The 19,438-nt window shown below is 45.0% G+C and overlaps 1 protein-coding gene across 5 annotated transcripts in view; it reads right to left on the minus strand.

Moving 5' to 3' along the window:
- The window catches only part of RFFL (ring finger and FYVE like domain containing E3 ubiquitin protein ligase), a 29,241-nt gene extending 10,438 nt beyond the window's left edge, over window positions 1-18,803 (minus strand). Inside the window, exons 1-3 of one of the 5 annotated variants that reach the window (XM_083875078.1) lie at window positions 18,713-18,803; window positions 15,102-15,180; window positions 385-569 (exon numbers count right to left, since the gene is read on the minus strand). In XM_083875078.1, coding sequence (XP_083731204.1) covers window positions 385-564 — 180 coding nt within the window. In that variant the 5' untranslated portion in view covers window positions 565-569; window positions 15,102-15,180; window positions 18,713-18,803. Of the gene's footprint in view, window positions 1-384; window positions 570-6,052; window positions 6,573-15,101; window positions 15,181-17,224; window positions 17,334-18,671; window positions 18,691-18,712 lie in introns of those variants that run through there. The other 4 variants (XM_083875080.1, XM_083875079.1, XM_083875082.1 and 1 more) reach the window with 4 other exon arrangements.
- Window positions 18,804-19,438: the final 635 nt, after the last annotated feature.

The following is a 19,438-nucleotide window of genomic DNA, read 5'->3' on the forward strand; positions in this document are numbered from 1 at the left end:
ACACACACCCTCAAAAAACTCCACTGGCTTTTAGATTGAGCAACAATGGTTTGGAAAACAGGCAGGCATACCTTCCTTTACTGAAAGCATGAACATTATTAAACTTCTTGCCAAAATATTTATTTTTAAAGGACATTGGTGCTTTTAAATAAGAATTTGAATAACTCATGTTCAAGTTAACGCTTCTTTAAGTGACTATCAGCAGCTTGGTTTTCTCATTGAGGAAGTCTGCTGAAGGATTTCCAGTCATATTAATGATTCCTGAATGACTGAAGACACAAAGGGTGAGCTGGGGTGTGCTCAGATCCAAGGAGACGTGTATGAAATGTGTGTCTGGAATTAAAGGAAGGCAGCTGCCCCTGGCAGGGCAGGCTGTGGACTCACCTTGCTGGAGGAGCTGTCAAAGTGCATCCCACAGGCTTTGCAGTTCTGTTCAGAAGAGGTGGGAGAGGGGAAGGAGCTGTAGCCAGGGTTGGAATAGGCCTGGGCTCGGGCTGCCGGCGGTGGCTGCATTTCCTCAGGGGAGCCATCCACACAGAACCAGTTACAGCAGCTTGCCCACATAGTACCTGCCAGGGAAAACACCAGTCACGGGTGGCAGGGACACGGGCTGGCAGCTGAGGTGACAGCAAGGCAGGAAATGCAGGTCAACTGCCCACCCATGGGTCATTTTTAACAGCACATTGTCAGTTTTGATCCTTTCCCTGACAAGTGCACACAAATCCCACACGCCCAGTCCAGCCTGATGGAGCTTTGGTGAGAAGGAACAAATAAAGATCAAGAGAACTTTATTAGTAAAACTTCACAGAGTTAAGAGACTACAGTGAAGATAAGATAAAAACTATGTTCCACTTGGCTATATCAGATTCTGAGTTTGCTGTAACAAGCTGTTTCTATTTCACAGAGGCTGTAATACTTATCAGGATGTAATAATGCATCAGGAAAAGAACACAAAAGCTCAAATTATATAGCACATAACAGATAAATAAAATCAGCAGCAGGATCATAAGATGGCTATTCCTCAGCTTTATCCTAAATCCCTCTCAAGATTTACAGCTACAAATCCAAAAAGATAAAATAAAAGCAAGGACTGGCTGATTTCACACACTGCAGTTCTGAGCTGAATTCACAGTGTTACAAGGCTGAATCATCACACAGCTGGTCAGTGTAAGAAAATCAAATACTGGCTTTGGTAACTTGCTTGAGAAAACAACTTCAGCTGAGACACAAAATCACTTGTTTGTTTTTTCAAGTCAAATTTTACACATATACACACACACACTTACTAAAAATCCTAACACAGTCCAGTGCAAAATGCTCAGTTCCAAAGTCTTCTCAGACCACCTCTGCTGCAATATTCCAGAAATACACTGCTCTAAACTTGCTTTTGGGAGTCTACAAAGAAATCTGAATTCATCTGGGCATTCAGTTTCTGGAGCACACACCATGTGTCATCACTTACGAGTAAACTGAATACAAATTGCCTCCTCTGCACTTCTGCTCTCACATGGGAGTTCCTGAACTGTTTCTTTTATGTCTTAAAAATCAGCTCCCTCACTGATAGTGTTCAGAAACTGCTTGATTTTATAAACTTCTGGAAATAAAACATCTCTCAGCTGCGCAGCCAATTCATGGCTTTTTACTCAGTAAGTATTGCCACTCTGAAACTCCAGATTCCCAAGGGAACGGGGCTGGTATGAATCCTAAAGGTTATTGGGTATAATATGTTCTTTTTTAAGCTGTGCTAAATCTTGGGGGCTGATGTACTTGAATTGGGAAGCTTTTGCACTCTGGTGCTGTTCCAATATCTGTTGCTTTAGTGGCATCTTTAATCCTTTCAAAACCTGGCTGAATTTGGCTGGTTGGAGCCCCTGCTGTCCTGGGCTGATGCCTTTCAAAGGCCACAGTGTGAGCGCAGCCAGGAGCCCTCCCTGCAGGCTCAGCACATTGCCGTGTTTAAGGGCAAATCTACACATTCACTCCATGGATCCGTGGTGTAGCTGATGTGCTCGTTGCTGCAGTGGAAATGGCACTTGGGCTGGCAAGCAGATCTCAATAAATAGTGTGGGTTGCACTTAGGCTGGCAATGAGATCCCAATAAATACACGGAGGAAAGCACTGCAGGAACAGAAATAACCTATCACCCAGCTGTATTAGCTTTGCCCTGCAATCAAACATGCACTTTAGATGGCACACATAAAAGAAACAATTACCCTTTTTCTCTCTGCACGTTAATTTCCAAGCTCTCTGTCCCACTTAGAAGTTAACAGAGCCTTTCTTTTGCAAAAATACAGAACTTCTACTTGAAATCACGCTCTTTCGAGCTTTAATTTGTTCCAAAGAATCACAAATCTAAACAACATGAAAGCTGCACAGTCCAACAAGCATTCACAGCCTGCACAGCAGTGGAAAACTGTGTCCAGAGTTCAGCTCCCTTCCTGTTTCAAGGACCCCTGCAAGCTGAAGGCCACCCACGATAACAGAATACACAAATGCTACTGCCTGCCCCCAAAAGCTTTGTTTTCCTAAAAAAAGACAGCCTACTAATTCACTCTGGAACATTGCAACATGTCAAACGTTGGGAAGAAAAACACAAGGCAGTGCACAAACTGGGATAAAGTAAGACAGAGCTCAGCATTCAGCTGGGGTTGTAGCTCTGTGATTGCCAGGAATTAAAAGGCCAACAAAAAGCTCAGATGTTGCTTTAGAAGAACCTTAATCCTGCTCAACTACAAAAGCATTGAAGGGAAATGCCCATAAATAAACAACAACCAGGACTGTCCTCTGATCTGTAACATTTTTCCAAAGGCATCTCTGTTCCTGAATAGAAAGGACCACATATGTAAAACACCTCTGTAGCTGCCCACAGCTGCACTAAGACAGCACCAAGAAATACAGCTAAGATTCAGCAGCTGCTTCAAGAGGGATTTCCCATTGTTCTGGAGAGGATCAGCTTTAGAGCCAAGGAAATGAGCACTGCCACTGATAGAGGACTCCAAGTTACAAGGAGAATGTCTCAGTGGAATTGCAGGATGACAATTTCCCTGATAACTCTACAATGTTTGCTACAGCAAAATTATTCCCTTATTTATTCTGTCACCCATCCAGAGGTACGTGGTCAGCACAGTCCAAGTAACTGTTCAGTTCCCCAAGGGAGGGATGGATGTTACAGATGTGACAGTCTGAGGGTCAGAACCAGAGTACGAATCCTGCCCTGTACAATTCCTGTCAATCCTCTGCAAAGGAGCTGCTGTTCTGCACCCGAGGAGCTCCACAGCTACACCAAAGTGACAAATTAATGCCCAGACAAAAAAAAAAAAAAAAAAAAAAAACCACCCAGTGGAAAGAGGTACTTCTCTGTGTTGTGCTCCAGGGCTGGCAAAATACTTAGAGTAACTTGGCTAATAACAGTGTGCCAGCTTGGAAAACTTAATGACAGCATGGATTTCAGGAATTCCCGAGGAACATCTTGAATAAAAGATGTGGACTTACTGGCATAGCTGACATTAGAGGAACCACTGATAGCAGCATTATCCTTGGACAAGGTGCCTGTACTGCCTCATGGAGCCACAGAAACAACTGCTGGAGCCATGCAGTTGAGCTGGGTTTGGCAAACTGGAAGCTCCATGGCAGGCACCCAACAGTGACTGCTGGAAGCCAAAAACCACCTGCCCTCAATCCTAAGTGCACGTTGTGCTTGGAGCATCTGCCAGGGCAAAGGGAGAGGGAGTTTCATCAAGGGTGGAGACAAGATCAAACAGCCTGTCCCGGACCTGCAAACACATCCACCCACACAGCAATCAGCACCTTGGGAAGAGGGGGTTTCATCTTCTTTCTTCAGTTGCTTTAAGGAAAGCCAGAAGAAATCCAGTAAATGGCAGGGAGGTGCTTGCCATAGACAGAGTGGTGCCAGCACTCCACCATGCTCTGCTGGACTGCTTTTATTGATTTGATTATTTAATTTTCTAGTATGAAGCTGTGTACACCATCGCTCTCTTCACAGTATTTAAACAAGAGAGTGAAATTCATTTCAACACCAGTTCATTAACACGTTCTACACAACACCACGAGTTCTGCATTAACATAATTCTGAAGGAAATACCAGTGATGTCAAAGTTTTCCTCCCATACACAGTTGGGAGACAGGATTCATAATGCAGGCCTGGATTATTATACTTTCCATCTTCATTTTAAAAAGTGTTTGAACTCAGGTTCTCACTCTACATGCAATATCACTGCCATAACCTTGCTAGCTGGAATATCAGGGATCACAGCCTCCACACAGGATTTATTACACATGCTGTTTGGATTTCATCAAAGGGTAGGCTGTGGCTGCAGAGGGAAACTGTGGTTTATGTTTGAATATAAAACCTGCCTTTATTTTCCTAAGGGTACAAACAACAAGGGACTAGAGCAAGCAAAGGAATATGTCAGAATCAATGAGCTTCTGCTCTGTATAATAAAGCTCTCGAGGACTGGGCCTGGCTCCTTTTGGTGACTGCTCAGGAATTCAGCAGCTGGAATGCAGCAGCATCAAGGAGGCACTTGAATCAAGGGATTAAAAGGAACTGAGCTCCCAGAAGCAGCTGATTCTACTCCCACATGAGGAGAAACCACAGCAACAAGTACTTCTGCTCCTGAGAGGCCTTTAACCACTGGAACAGCAGGGCTGCTGACCCTGGAGGCTACTGCAGATGGAGCTGGGTGCCAAAAAGGGAGAGAAGATGCAAGAGAGCAGCTTTGCCAGGGTCAGCTTCCCTGCAGTGCTGTTTGCTCATCAGCCCCAAGAGCTGCCCTCACACCTCCTCTGTTCACCACAATGAGCTGATTTTCCATCAGCTCCCTGAACCACTCAGCTCCCCTCTGCCCCTCATCCATTGAGAGACACCCTCCTCCTTCCCACTTCAGAACCTTCTTAGGGCCTTCAGAACCTGCAGTGAGCAGCCACAGATGCTCTACAATAACACACTGTCTGTCCTCCTCAACACTGTAAGACACAACTTTCAACACAACACACCAACCCTGGGATAATGCTGATCACAAAATCATTAATTCCTGCCACTTCTAATAGCTTGAAGATTAAGGAAATTGTTCTGGAGGCCAGAAGAAGGCAGTGTGGCTTTAAAAGACTCATGTATTAATAGCCCACTTTTAAAATTATTAGTTTTGTTATTAATCCACGTTGTAGCCCCTGCAAAATTAATCAGATCTCACTTTGATGAATGCTGTTTGAAATGGTTGAGGGATTTAAAGAGTTAACCACCTTGGTGCCCTATTAATAGTGTTGCACAATTGTTCATTGTTACAATTTACTACCTTTTTTTTTTTATTATTTCAACAAACCTGTACTGATAAGAAATGCCTTGCTAAAATTAGTTTCACTAATGACCTATCACTTACAAACTGAATCCACAGTTAGATCAAAAAACCAGTATTTGCCTGATAACAGAGCTATAGAATAATCTGCTCAAATGCCACTTATGCACAAAGTATTATTTTTATCAGCCTTTGTCCCAGGCACAGACCTGAATTATGATAAATGGGAGCAGCCATATGTTGGGACAGCTGGAAAAGTCAGCAAATGAGCCACTTGCAGAAGGGACAAGGGAAGGAAGCAGGTTGCCAGTCTGAGCACGACATTTGCAGACGTGGTGTCTCAATCAGCACAAAGCAGGAGAAAAGGAAGAGATGGGACACAAATCTGTCACAAGGAATGTACATCTAAATTACTGTATAAAATAACTGGACTGAGACAGTTAGATTTTTATGTAGGGATAGGGAAGAATATGTTTATAGTAAAGGTACTAATTCACCTGTGCCCAAGGGGCCAGCATGCACACCTTGAAAAAATAAGCAAATAAATACCAGCACTGGATCACAGCTAGAAACAGGAGTGTTCAGGTGGGGGAGACAGAAGAAATTGTGTTATGGAAGGAGGAAACACTTTTCCATTTTGTTCATGCCTTCCAAAAGCCTGGAGACATTTCCCATCGCTAATCACCTAAACATGCTACAGCAATAAACCTTACAAAGACAAACATTTAATTGCTCACCAGTCTGATCAGCGACTTTGATGTCAGTTTAAAACTCTTCAGGTGAGACCCTGGTCAGCCACAAAGGCAGAGCGCTCAGGTCAGTCCGCACCGAGTGCTCAGAACGGGGTGTCCAGGATTTCTGTGTCCCCTTGGTTGTGATCCTGTGCATCCAGGAGTGCCTGCACTGCCAGGCACATCAGGGGATGCCCTTGAACAGCACCCACATCCTCATGTCCAGAGGCTGGCCAGAGCGGGCTGGCACTGGCACCCCATTCTGCACGCTGTGCTTACACCTTCCCTGTGGGATGTGCGCAGTCCCTGGCTGGAAGCGCCGCTTGCACCCACCAGCAATAATCCATCTTCAGCCTCTTCTCAACACAGCTTCACCTGTGCTTCTCCACCCCGGAGACGCCTCCAAAAGCCTCTGTGTGTGGGCTCAGGAACCTCGGCAGGCTCAGCAGATCCCAACAATCCAGGTAGGAGCAGATCCCGGAGCGTGGCACACAGCTGGACGCGGCAGCACTGCTGCTCGGAGCGTGCGAGCCCAAAGGAAGGGGAACTGGCCACGCACCAGCATTTTAATGAAGGAAGTGACATCCATTTAGCACAGAGCAGAGAGTAAACAGGACAGCCCGCTGGGGCAGGGTGCAAGGCAGAGCAGGAAAGAGCTGGAATGGGGCCACAGGCATTCAGAACAGCCACACACAGCTCTGCTGAAACGCCAGAGCCTTCAACTGCTGCTGAGCCCAGAGAAGCACCAAAAGTCACTTCTCACGAAATCATCGTGCACACAAAGCCCCTTTTACGCTGCTGTAACCTGGTTTACATTGAGCAGACCGTTTGCCAGGTAAGCCCTTGGAAAACTGGCTTAGCTGAGGGGAAAATTATGAGCTCTTATATAGATGACAAAAATCCAGCAGATATTCCAAGAACATTTTGCAGCTGCACCAGTGTTTATCAGTACTCCCAGCAACACCTGATGCTGATCGGGAGGTTTAGAGACAGATCTCCACCTGAAATCCCACCAGCATTGTTACAAGCACAAAGGATCTCAGCTTCAAGCACCTCTTTGAAACTAGAGAGCTGCAATTCCTATTTGAAATGGAGAAAAGGGTTTTAGAAAGCTGTGGGATTTATAGAGCATTGCCCAGAAAGCTAATTCCAAAACAGACACCTTCTCACTTGACTCCCAGCTTTGCACCTGGAATTGCAAATCCAACTCTTGCCCACTTTCCCTCTCCTCTGTAGCACAAGCAACACCAAATTTCCCCCATTTTATCATGAGATACTTGGAAATCCTGTTTTGTAAGGAACTGGATACCTGAGGTGAGCATTATTTTAACATAAACTGTTTATTTTGACTCAAAGTTGCATTTTCTATATTGAAAAATATTTAGATAAGAAGTTCTTTTTGCTATTAACTGTAATTGGGTTTTGAGATATCTGCCAAGATGGAAAGTCAACTGCCTTTCTCCTTTGCAAGTCAGTGACATTCTTCCAGCAAGTTAACAGAAAACAAAACAAAGTGATTAAGTGAAATAATGTGATTTTAGAAAATTCTTTTTCTTACCCAGTCTATCTCAATTCCTTAGTCCCATACCTGTTCCCAAGGAACATATTGTTACCTTGGGTTTATGTCCGTTCCACTCTCCTGTTATGCTGAAAAACAATTCAAAAAGCTGCTGTGCTCTTTCACACTGGTTTGATATTCATCAGCAAGGCTGAATTAAGTCAGTTGTAATTATAGCATGAACCAAGTCAGGAGGAGGAGAAGAAAGGAGACTCTGGAGAAGCAAGATTCCAGAGTACTGTTTTGTTACCATTCCCAGCATCCTGCATGGGTGACTGTGTCTCCATCCTTGGTCTCACAGCCAAAAGTATCACTGAAAGTGGAAGCTCTCCACCAAAAAGTCAGCAAGGAGCAGTCCAGGAATCCTAGACTATCCCCTCCCAACTCAACCAGTCCTTTTCATTATGGAAAAAAAGTCCATGGTGAATTTTTCTCTCCCTTCATTCCTGTCCCTCACAGTTTTTCTTGGATCCAGCTGCATGGGTCACTGCTAAAACTGTAATTGCAATAAGTAGCAGTAAATTCTCAAGACAAACCTGAACATTTGAATAACTGTGCAGCTTCCCTAACCAGCCCTGCTCCAGGAAGGGTCCATCCTATCCACACTTCATCTCAAAACCCACCTCAACCACTCTTCCATGACAGCCACATGGCAACAGCTGGGGGAGTTTTCCTGGATCTCTGCCCACCTGGAAGCCAGAAAGTGGCTCCAAAGGCACAGCAGGAGCTTTTCAGGGAGTCCTCCTCCTCCTCTCCACACTGCAAATACCTCCCTCTCACAGCAAGTTTTACAACACCCAGAATAGAACCTTGCTGAAAATAAGTTTCTGCTGTGCTGCAAAATACTGCTGTGGACTCAGTGACTTCAGTGCTTGGGTATTGCAAACAAACAGGAGCAGATCCACAGTTTAACCAGGGAACACCTTGGAATCCCCTCTGCTGGAAGGTGATTTCACCATGGAAGAATGTAACCACTGTCAGATGGTTTAATGATACTCTTCTCCTAAATTCAGGAGGAATTCAGGGAGCTGGAGGAAAAAGGGAAGGAGAAAGGATATAAATTTGTATTTTCATCACATCTCGAGTTCCCTTCTTCAGGCAAAAAGAGACCAAATTATTTCCATTGGAATCCCTGGCCCCAAAGGCCTATGGTTACAATTACACCTCTTGTTTCATTATGACAACTGGATAAATTACACATTCACCAACAGTTCAGCTTGGGAATGAAGCACAAGCATATGGGGGCAGTTGAAAGGAGAAGAGAGAGGTGCATTATCCCAGATACAGCTCCTCAAACTTGGGATTGGACAAGACTAGCCAGGATTACATTAAGTTTCCCTGAAACTGGGATTGCAGTTGGCCCCAAAGCTCCACAGACTCTGGCCTATCACTGTGTTTCAGGCACCCAGAATTGAGAGTGTTTGCTGATAAATTACACCACCAGTTGGAAACCCTGGAAATTATTTGTCATGCCAAGCTATGGGTTTATTTTTAACCAGTAAACTTCTAAATTTCACCCCTCCAAAATCAAAATATAGTCTCAAAATTCCTCACATGCCAAACCTACTCTTCTCCCCACCTTATCCCAGGAGCTGCTGGCAGAAAACGAACCTAAACCCCATGGAATTTATACAAGTGGAAGAGTGTACGTGCAGTAGGACTGGAGGCACCACAGCTCTGTGCAGACTGGCAGGCAACCTCTAACCTATTTAACTGGAGCCTGAAAAAAAGATAATTTTTATTTGGCTGGACTGAAACAGATCTGGATGTATATAAGTGAGGCACATCCTAACAAGTACAAACACTGCAGACTCATTTCATAGCTATGCCTAGTCCAAATTCATCGGAATTCAAATCCAAACTAGGTGCTGAAACAGAATAAAATGCAGCTGCAGATCTTCTCCTTCAGCACACACGTACAAAGACCAGCAGAGACGTCACATCCGACGTGTGGGGTGGGAAGATCTGCCCTCCCAGGCCGCAGAAATACTTCAAAATTAGTCAGCAGTTAAAAAAAGGTCCAGGATGTTGAATAAAAACCTGAGGACTGGTTTTGTTCCTGAGATAACAAAAGATAGGGCCGTAAAAAAGTGAGTTTATTTATGGTTTAGTCACCTTATCTGTAGACAGGGGGAAATACCCCACTCCCATCTGAAGGAAGTTAATACAGGTGGAACTTTGAGAGGGACTTTGAAGTTATACTCTTAAAGCATTTCCATAAATATTATTCTTGTGCCAATCTCCCTTTAGCACGGAAGCATTTGAAATTGCAGCCCTGGAGAAGAGCTTGAAAACTGAGGGAAAGTTCAAGCCTTAGTACCCAGTTTGTGCCAGCAGGACGAGCATGAACTCTCTGCAGCATTCATGGGACAGATGTTGTGGAAAAGTCCATTTCCAACCATCTGAAGTGTTTATTTCTAGGGCTGGAAGACTCTACATGGGTTCCTTCCATCCTTGTTCAACTGCTGTGCCTCTCTCTCTCTCTCTCCAGCCTCAATTTCTTCAGAACATTAAGGACTGAGAAATGCAAAACAAAGCAGCCTGAAATCCAGGCTTTATTCAAACAGAAACATGAACAAACCCAACAGCCATTTGGTCCTGGGGTTTTGGTTGCTGAGTTAAGGGGGCACATCCTGAGGAGATTCTGCAAGAGCCCACACAGGGGCTCACAAACCATTCAAGTAAACATTTGTCTCTGGGAATTAAAGCCACGATCCAAAAAAAGGTAATTCTCCTTTACTGCCACATCTCTACACATCAGTTATGGCAGAACATTTCTTTGTCAAGCCTTCTAATCACCTGTGTGCAGCACCAATAGAGGCAGGAGGGGCATCCTTTGATGGCAGAGCTCACCTAAATCCATGGGATCAAACAGAAAGTGCTGAACGTGGAATCCCAGTGGGATCCAACCCAGAAAATGGATTTTTACAGAAGGCTGAGAGGACAGGGGGTAAGGAAAGCTTCAGCCAGGGACCTGCATCTTCTGCATTCTCCACCTTTGTCACAGAGGGGAAATTTCCCATATATGGCCCAAGCCAGCAGGGTCACATTTCAGTGCAGGCTTCTGGCAAGCCCAGACATTCAGACATCATGAGTCAGTGCTCCAGAAATCACTGGTGTTTAGAAACCAATAAATCTGCTCCATTTTGGTTCACCTTCAGTTGGGTTTTTTTTCCTCAGCCTTTGCAGTACACAGTTACATTTTCGTTTTGCTTCTCTGTAACTGGCAGGAGCATTTCTTTCCATTCTGGGGTTTTTTTGCTTTGTAAAATGACAGGCAAGGTTTTCATATTAGACTAAATCTTGGTGTGAGGGCACAAAGAATAAAACCAGACCAACTATCATGGAGTTTGGGAACATACTAAGCTGTCTTGTACTTTCACACAGCTCTCTAATAACAAAGAATACTTATTTTTTAAATAAAACCTCAAAACATCTTCACTTCTGTCCTCAGATCCCAAACAAATAACTTATCTGGCATTTCAGCACAGCCAGACAGGACTGCTGCCAGTAAGAAGCTCCCTATGACACAATCTTTTCCACCACTGACCTGATAACATCAGCATGACCTTTCTTCTCTTTTGAACTCTACTTTTCCCAGTTCAATAGTTCAGCTGAAACTGACCTAGTTTTGATTACACAAATAAATCAGATACCAGATATTCCTATTTTTAAAAAAATAATAAAATCCAAATTTCAAAATGTATCATTGGGTAATTATTTTCAGATTAGTAATGGGATAAATAATGTGGGAAAGTTCAGGGTGAGGATTTTTAGGTTCAGTTTCCAACTCTTTGAGTCTGGGCCACTTCAGTTCTCTGTGCTTGAATTTTCCATAAGCAAAATACAGATAATGCCCCATCAGGGAATGGAATCAATATTTCATTTCTTTAAAGCAGTACTGTATTCATAATGGAATTAAATGCTTGCAGAAAACTGCAGAGCTCATAGAAGTGAGGCACTTAAGGGAAGAAATGCCTCCTTGCAATTCTGCAGAGCATCCTAACAATTTTACAACACGTAATATAAACAGGACAAAACAAGATGATTTTGAGGCCAAATTCATGTTTGACGCAAGTGCAAAAGACAATGCAAGTCCTGTTCATTTTTTTGTGGCTTTTTTTTGGTTTGTTTGAACTCTTTCCCAGTTCACAAGGAAAATTATGGTCAACGTGCAGAATTAAATATTGCTCAAGAAGCTTGTTTTTACTTAAAGGGGCATTTCAACTTAAAAATAAAAGTGTTACTGACAAATGTGGTCTTTTAAAAAAACCAAAACACTACAAAACAAAAAAGACAAACAGCCTTGGGACTTAAGGTGTGAAGGAGGCAGCATGCTGTCAAACTGCTGGCTAGGAAAACATCAAGGATTTTAGATTTCAAATCTTTTGTACATGTTGTAAAGAAACCCTTCTCCTTAGAAGTTTAGAAGGTTTGGTCAATACATTCAGACTGTTTAGTCCATGATCGAGGATTAAGGTTGATCAATCAAGCATACAGTGGACAGTAACAGCTTATACCCTTTTATTCACATTTTCTTTCATTAGGGAAATTTTTAGGAAATACCACCATGTATTAGATTTAACGTCAAGCCTGCATCTCTTATTCCTGCCAGAGCAATGAAAGCTTTAGCTCATGTTATTTAGAGCCACATCCAGAAGTAAAAAAGCAAGCTCAGGCCTCCAGAACAATGCCTTACCAAGTGAGTTTGGCTTTGGGCAGAGCAGCACTGAGGGAGACAGGCCTCATTCCAAAAACGATCATCTTACTTCCCTCAGACAAAGTAAAGCCTTTCACGACCCAGGCTGGGCTCTGGCCTACATTCTGTTGGATGAAAAGGCTTCATTATATGCAGTTGAACACATTGTTTGAAAACCTGATATAAACGGCCTTTACCGCAGCAAGAGCTGAGCAAACTGAAATCATGCAATGTTAGAGGGTTCTGAGCGACCAAAATGGTAAAACTGCATTAAATGTGTTGTGTGTTCTCTCCAAAACACACAGTTTAAACCTTGAAATGGGTTTTCACCCATGGCAGAGTTCAGAGATGGTATCAGGGTGATCAGATAAGGTTATTTGCTGATTTAAGGTGCCTCTGAAGGCAGATAAAAGGAAATGCCACAAGTGCTTTGTTCCTAAGTGTGTTATTTTGCCATACACAAGCAGTCATTTACAGGGGTTTAGAATTCCAGCTGCACTCTCCCTGCACACCTTGTAGGCATTCCAAGTCATTCCTGAAGCCCAAAAGTGAGCTGAACAATGTATTTCAATTCTTTCCAGGAATTCCTTCACTCCCAATGACATTCCTGACTTAGGTATTTCCATTGCAAAAATCTGTCTGTGATTTGTATTTGGGTCAGGGGAGCAAGTAACAAATAACAGCAATAAAGCAACAGTAATAAATAACAGCAGGAATAGAAAGAAGTGTTTTGCCAAAAAGGAGGCTGATGATTTGGGCTTCATTTTATTAAATTTGTGCTTCAGCTCTTGTTTCTCTTTTGCATGAGAGACAAAATCTTGCTCTTCCTAGCCCAGATCCCTCTGCACAAGAAGATGCACAGTGACAGACGAGGTCTGACTGAGCTGACAAGGAACTCCATGATCCCCTGCAACAACTGATCAGCCTTTCCATCTGACAGACATAAGGCATGGATTATGCAATATCAGCCTCTGTCTGACTGGCAGGAGCCTGGGCCCTGAGCTCCAAGAGCATGAAACAGCCCCTACATAAAAACCAGCTTCCATTTCTACTCTTTTGGATTATACAGTCAAAGGGGACTTGGAAATCTACACTTTACTTGGAATCTGAAAAATAAACTGTTTCCAAACTCTCCTGCAATGCTTGTGCAAGGGCCTCAGGACAGGCAGGGATCTGGCCAGCTGTGCCACCAGCCACAGAAGCTGCATTTTAGAACTCGCCCTTCTCTGGAACAATTGGAACTTTCTCCAGGCTGAAGTCTGCACACAGAGCTCAGTGTTTCCCTGCAAGCACACAACAGCTCCATTATTGTTTAACTACCAAAAACCAGCTCCAACAATCTATCAAGCTCGGCATTCTATCCGTCTCTGCTGCTGGCCCAGACTGCTGGGCATGTATATAGGAAGAGGTTCATGGATTCAGCAAGGAAAAAAAGTTATTTTGTTAATCTAAACAGAGATTTCCCTTCTTTTAACCATTAATTTGCCATTTAAAAACCGTTCAGGAACCCAGAGGGCTGTTTGTCCTTAAATTATCAAATTCAAGTGTCTGTAAAGAAATCTATTCCAGCAGATGGATAAAAGCTCATTTTTAAGACACAAATAAAAAAAATTCAAAGGCAATCCCACAGAGAAGGAATTGCTCACTGCCTCAGAGCTGCAGCACCAGTTGTGTTCCCAGCCTGGCCATGATTATCTTAACACCAAGCCAACAGCAGAGCATGAAGCTGCTGCTTATCACCCTCCAAGCCCAGGGACAGCACTGCTGGGCAGTTTTCCAACTCCTCGTGGCCCAGGCAAAGTCCTGGGAAGCACCAACACTTCCATGGAAGCAAAGTTATCAATGCATGATGCAAGCTCGTGGAGGATGACCTCAAACACAGGAATTGCTTGTGTGAGTGACGCCAGCAAGGAGTTTCTGGGTGAAGGACACCTGGCAGCCATCCCCTGGTGCCAGCAGAAACTCTGCTCTGAGCAAGATATTTCCACATCAACAAAAAGGAGCATCACACCAGTTTCAGTCTAGAATTCTGTTGGGATGCAGCTCCTCACTCATTTGGGGAAAAGCCAGAGCAGTAACAGCTCAAGAGTGGTGTGGCTTCAGTGACACTGCAATTTGAAATCATCCATGTGTATATATAGAATATATAATGTCCACAGGATTCATCCTTCATGCAGCAGAGGTTACCACGCAACAAGCTACTCCCAAAAGAGAGTATTTTAAATTTAAATTATATTTAATGAGTTTCAAATCTCACTTAACATCAGCCTAAACTAAAAGATTCAAAGCATATGCTCCTTAAGTATATTCTTATAAGCACATCCCATAACCTTCTGAATATAAATAAAAAGGTGGCAGCATTAAAAAAAAAGCTGGTGTTTAATGAATATTTTAGTCTCCACCAAAATAAAATGTGGAAATTCTTATTCCAAGACGATTTGGCAGAGGAGCCAGAGGGCATTAGAGAAAGAAGCCTGATTAATATTTTTGAATAAACTGAAAACCTCAAGAGCAATTAATGTGAAGAAGTTGCAGATTTTACAGACACTGAGAAGAATTAACAGCATCTCAGAACAACAATTCTTTCTAAAGTCCCTTATGGGAGCATAAATTTAACAAGCCAAAAAGGCCTTTCAGAGGTTAGAATAAGCCATCTGAGCTGAGAAAGAAGGAAAAACCTAATACAAAATCTGAACTCTTGATCTGACATCATACTCTTGGTTTCTTAAAGAAGAGGGTAATTTTTCAACCTTGCAATGTTGTTTGAAGACTAAATAATCAACTTTAGAGGCACCTACCAGCAGGGGGTTGGAAACCTTTGCATGCAGGTGAGTCCTGGTCCTGACATCAGCCCAGCAGTGACGGGACTGTCCCCACCTGTGAAACAGAGATTCCACTTACTCATCCCTGCAAAGCATTCCCTGCTCCCTGAGTGCCAGGGAAATTCACACTCCCAGTCCCTGGCTTTTGTAGGGACAGTCCCTGGGAAGGGGAGGAGAACAGGCTTGGGGGGTAACCACAGAGAGGGACTGTCAGGGATAATGACTGGAATTATTCTGGGGAGCAGGAGCCAGGCTGGAGTTTTATAATCAGGGGAGGTCTGGGGGAATATTTGCACCAGGTAAATACATGGAAGTGCAGAGCACAAGGCACAGGCAGTGAACAGCAGCATCAGAGACCCCAGCAGGGCTCTGGCTGCACTGTCCCAGAGCTCAAAACAGACTCCATATCCAGACTGCCAGCAAGACCCAGGTAAAGCTGGGTTATGTCCATAGTCAGAGCTGGGACTAGAGAAAAGAACCAATTTCTCTTAACTCCCAGGTACCCAGAGGTCCTCTCTCCCTGCTCAGCAGCAGGTCACACACAGCTGTGTCCAAAATAGGGCCACATGCACACACCTTTCTGAACCTCTCATTATCCTGCTGATCACAGAGTGTTTCTTTAAGCACAAGAACTTGGTTCAATGTATTTTGATTTCTAATCCTCAGATCAGGACTGGTCAGAAGGTTTAGAGATGAGATGGAGCCAGAGGATCTTTAATTAGGTGATCTTTAAGGTCCTTCCAACCCAATCCACTCTGTGATTCCACACCCTATGAAAACCCACTGGAAGGAACAGGAAAATGGCCTAACCCTAATTAAACAGTATTTTTCCTACAGTGAAACCAACACACCCGAAGTGAGGAGAGCATTTTCCCAGGCAGACCTGAGGACACAAACTGCAGTGCTGGCTCAGACACAGCCTGCCCAGCTCCACTGCCCAGGAGAGGCAGGCACACAGAGCAGAGCCTGGAAATCTGCTTCCACCCCTCCAGGCAAAAACTGGTTCAAAGTCCAAGCTCCAGGTTTAATAACAGCACTGGCAGCTCAGCTCAGCTCATGCTCCAGCCTAATTGAAGAGTTTACAATCTCAGTTGTTATTAACAACAAACCCTGGTGCAAAGTTGCACAAGAAGTGAAAATGACACCACTGAACAAACAAACAAAACAACACAAACCCACACTGAAGTCAACAACAAAAATCTGAAGATGTGAAGAACACAGATTTCAATCATAAACTCAACTAGTGACCACTGACCTCCCAAAAACTCATATATAAGGATTCCTTTGTACCCTCAGTGCAGAGCAGTGCATTCAGCTCTCATTTTAGGAGCCAAATCACACGGTACCTGACAATGAGAAAGCCTGAGCCTCACTGAAAGCCACGCTGCTTTTTCTACCCTACAATTAAACACAATACTTACGTGATGACTTCAAAACTATTCCAACTCAGCAAAAACCTGAGCAATTAAGCATTAACCCATGAGAACCACTGTGGAGGCGATCAGCCTTTAATTAAAAGTGGAGTTGCTACAGCTGAGTGGATGTGCAGTCCCAGAGTGCTGCAGCTGGGGAACTCTGCTCCAGGATTCCCAGCCCCCAATGGCAAACACGGCAGCCAAAGGTGATTGTTTTGGTTCATTAGACCCAACTGTGCCACCAAAAACAATTGTGATTACTGAGGAGGGCTACAAGATCCCCCTCCCCAGCACTGTGGGCACAAAGGTGTTGAGATTGAGTCTTTGATGGATGGAGGCAGGTAAACTCAAGGATCTGGGATTTGTAAGAAACATTTAAAGCTTGTCAGAGCTTCCTGCTCCACTGCTCAGCTCTGGAAAAAGGAGGTAACAGTAGGAAAACAAAGGATTAAAACTCTTTTGGTTTATGCAATCATGTGTATGCCTTAATGATCACCTACTTTAAAATCTGAGCTTCAAAAAGTGTCAAAATACAACCCGCTACAGCATAAACACAATAAAATACCAACTTAAAATGCACCCATTATCTCCCATCCTAGTGATATGGAGAGCTAAAAAAGCTTCTTGTTCTTCACTAAGTCTTTCACCAGCTCCACACTGAGGTTAGAAAGAACAGAAACCTGCCACAGGTGCCTGCACTGCTGTGGAGCAGTTGTCCCAAAACAACATGTGAAGTTACACCCTGCACTCCCCACTGGAGACACAGCGTGTGTCAGAGAGGAGGAAGTGAGCTCAAATGAAGCACACAAATAAACCCCTTCTGTCCCAGCCAATTAAACATTACCCTGAGCACAGCTCAATCCAAGCAGTGTAAAATTAAACCCTTCCTATCTGCCTTTAATGCCACACTTGACTGAGCACACCCAGCTGTCCTTGCAGTGTTGGAAATCACCTGAAGTTTTGAAGTTTTTTTGGTGTTTTTGTGGTTTTTTGGGGTGTTTTTTTTGTTTTGTTTTGTTTTTTGTTTTGTTTTGTTTTTTCTGGAGTGCAACTGGTTCTTTATCACAGGGTCAAACACTGAGCCTTCCCATCCTCAGCCTTTTAACCTGAGGAGACTCACAGGGCCCTGTTCTCACTGCAGAGCTGACATTTATTAACCTGCAGACACCAAAATACTGCTAAGAAACCAGAGGATGAGTCAATACTTTCCTCACAGGAAACACCTTGACCTGCTTACAGGAACACAATGCTCCAAAGGACACTAGAGGACTTTTATTTTCTGAACAACTTTTGCTTTCTGCAACGAAAGTAGGACTTGCTCAGCTTTCACTCTGCAGTGTGGAGCAGAGAAGGAAATAATTTGGGTCCTTAACACCAAATTACACTTTGGACATGCTCAAATGCAAAGAGGCAATAATTTAAGCAGAGAGCTCTAAGTAAGGCTGGTGCTTATCCAGAATTCCTCAGCTCTCATATCAATTTGAGCAGAATAACCTACTGAACCCCAGAGGTCCTTTGGGAGCAGAACTCAGAGAGGGGAAGAGTTGCTCATCACCACTTTTAAACACGAAAAAAGAGGCTGCACCAGAATCCCACTCCCCCTTCATGAGGGAAACGCTGTGAGGGAGCCCCTTGACCCCAAATATCCCCAAAATGAAACCCAGGTGCTGCACCTGTGCCAACCCCAGCAGCCCCATTCCCCCTGCCCTGTGCCCCTCAAATCCCGGCAGCCCTTCCTGCCCTCTGTCCCCCTACACTTGCCAACACTCCAATCTAGAGCCATTTCGTCACCCCACAGCCCCTGGACAACCCTCAGTGACAACTCTACAGCCTCATGGACCCCATATTAACCTGCCCCCTCCCACCCCATCTCTACCCTGGCAGCCCCCACTGCCCCAAACCCTGGCAGCTTCTCCAAAAGCCTCAAACACTCACCCTAAAGCCTCATTCACTTCAAACCTGCCAGCTCCCTCTATACCCCATTGCTCCACACTCCCCAGCCCTGCCAGCTCCCCTCCGTGCTCCACCCCCCGAAACCCCGTCAGCCTCCCCGGAGCCTCACACACACAAACACCCCCCAAACCCTCACAGCCCCCGCGAGGCCTCACAGCCCCACACACACCCCTCACACCTGGCAGCCCCCCGACGCCAGCAGCGCCTCAACCGCCTCACCTTCCCCCCTGAGGAGCTGCGTCCCCGGTGGCGGCGAGGCCTGGAGCGGGCGGACCCGTCCCGGTGCCGGCACTCGGCGGCAGCGGCGCTATGGCAACTGCCCGCGGGGACCCGGCGGCCGGAGCGGCCCCAGGGGCGCCGGGCGGGGCGGCACCGCCCCCTGGCGGACAGGAGGACTCCGCGGCGCCCCCAAGCGGGCCGGGGGGGCAGCGCTGCCCGTGGTGGCTCCAAGGTCCGCGGGTTCGAGGCCCGCCCCGGGCAGGTGGGAGGAAACGGGGACATGGCGGGGTTCCCCAGGTGCCGGGGGATCCCTTGGGTGCGTACGGGAAGTGAGCACACACCGAGACATCACAGAATCAGCCGGGATGGAAAAGATCTCATCGACCAGACCGGAGCACTGAGTGCTGCACCCAGTCTTTCCTTGAACACCCCCTGGATGGTGACTCCACCACCGCCCTGGGCAGCCCATTCCAATGTTTAATCGCCCTTTCTTCCTCCTAATGTCCAACCTGAACTACCCCTAACACAGCCTGAGACTCCTGTCCTCTCATCCTGAGATACAGACAGACACACAGCCAGGTGGACAGAGACACGGACGTACATTCCTATACACACACACACACGGATGCACACAATGTGTGTAAACACACATTTACACGTGTATTTTATAAGGATCAAGGGCAAAAAAGCCCTTAGTGCCAAAAACCATCCCTGCTGCTTGGAGTG

Source organism: Zosterops lateralis, assembly GCF_965231275.1.
Source record: "Zosterops lateralis genome assembly, chromosome: 19".
In the NCBI taxonomy this organism is placed as follows: Eukaryota; Metazoa; Chordata; class Aves; order Passeriformes; family Zosteropidae; genus Zosterops; species Zosterops lateralis.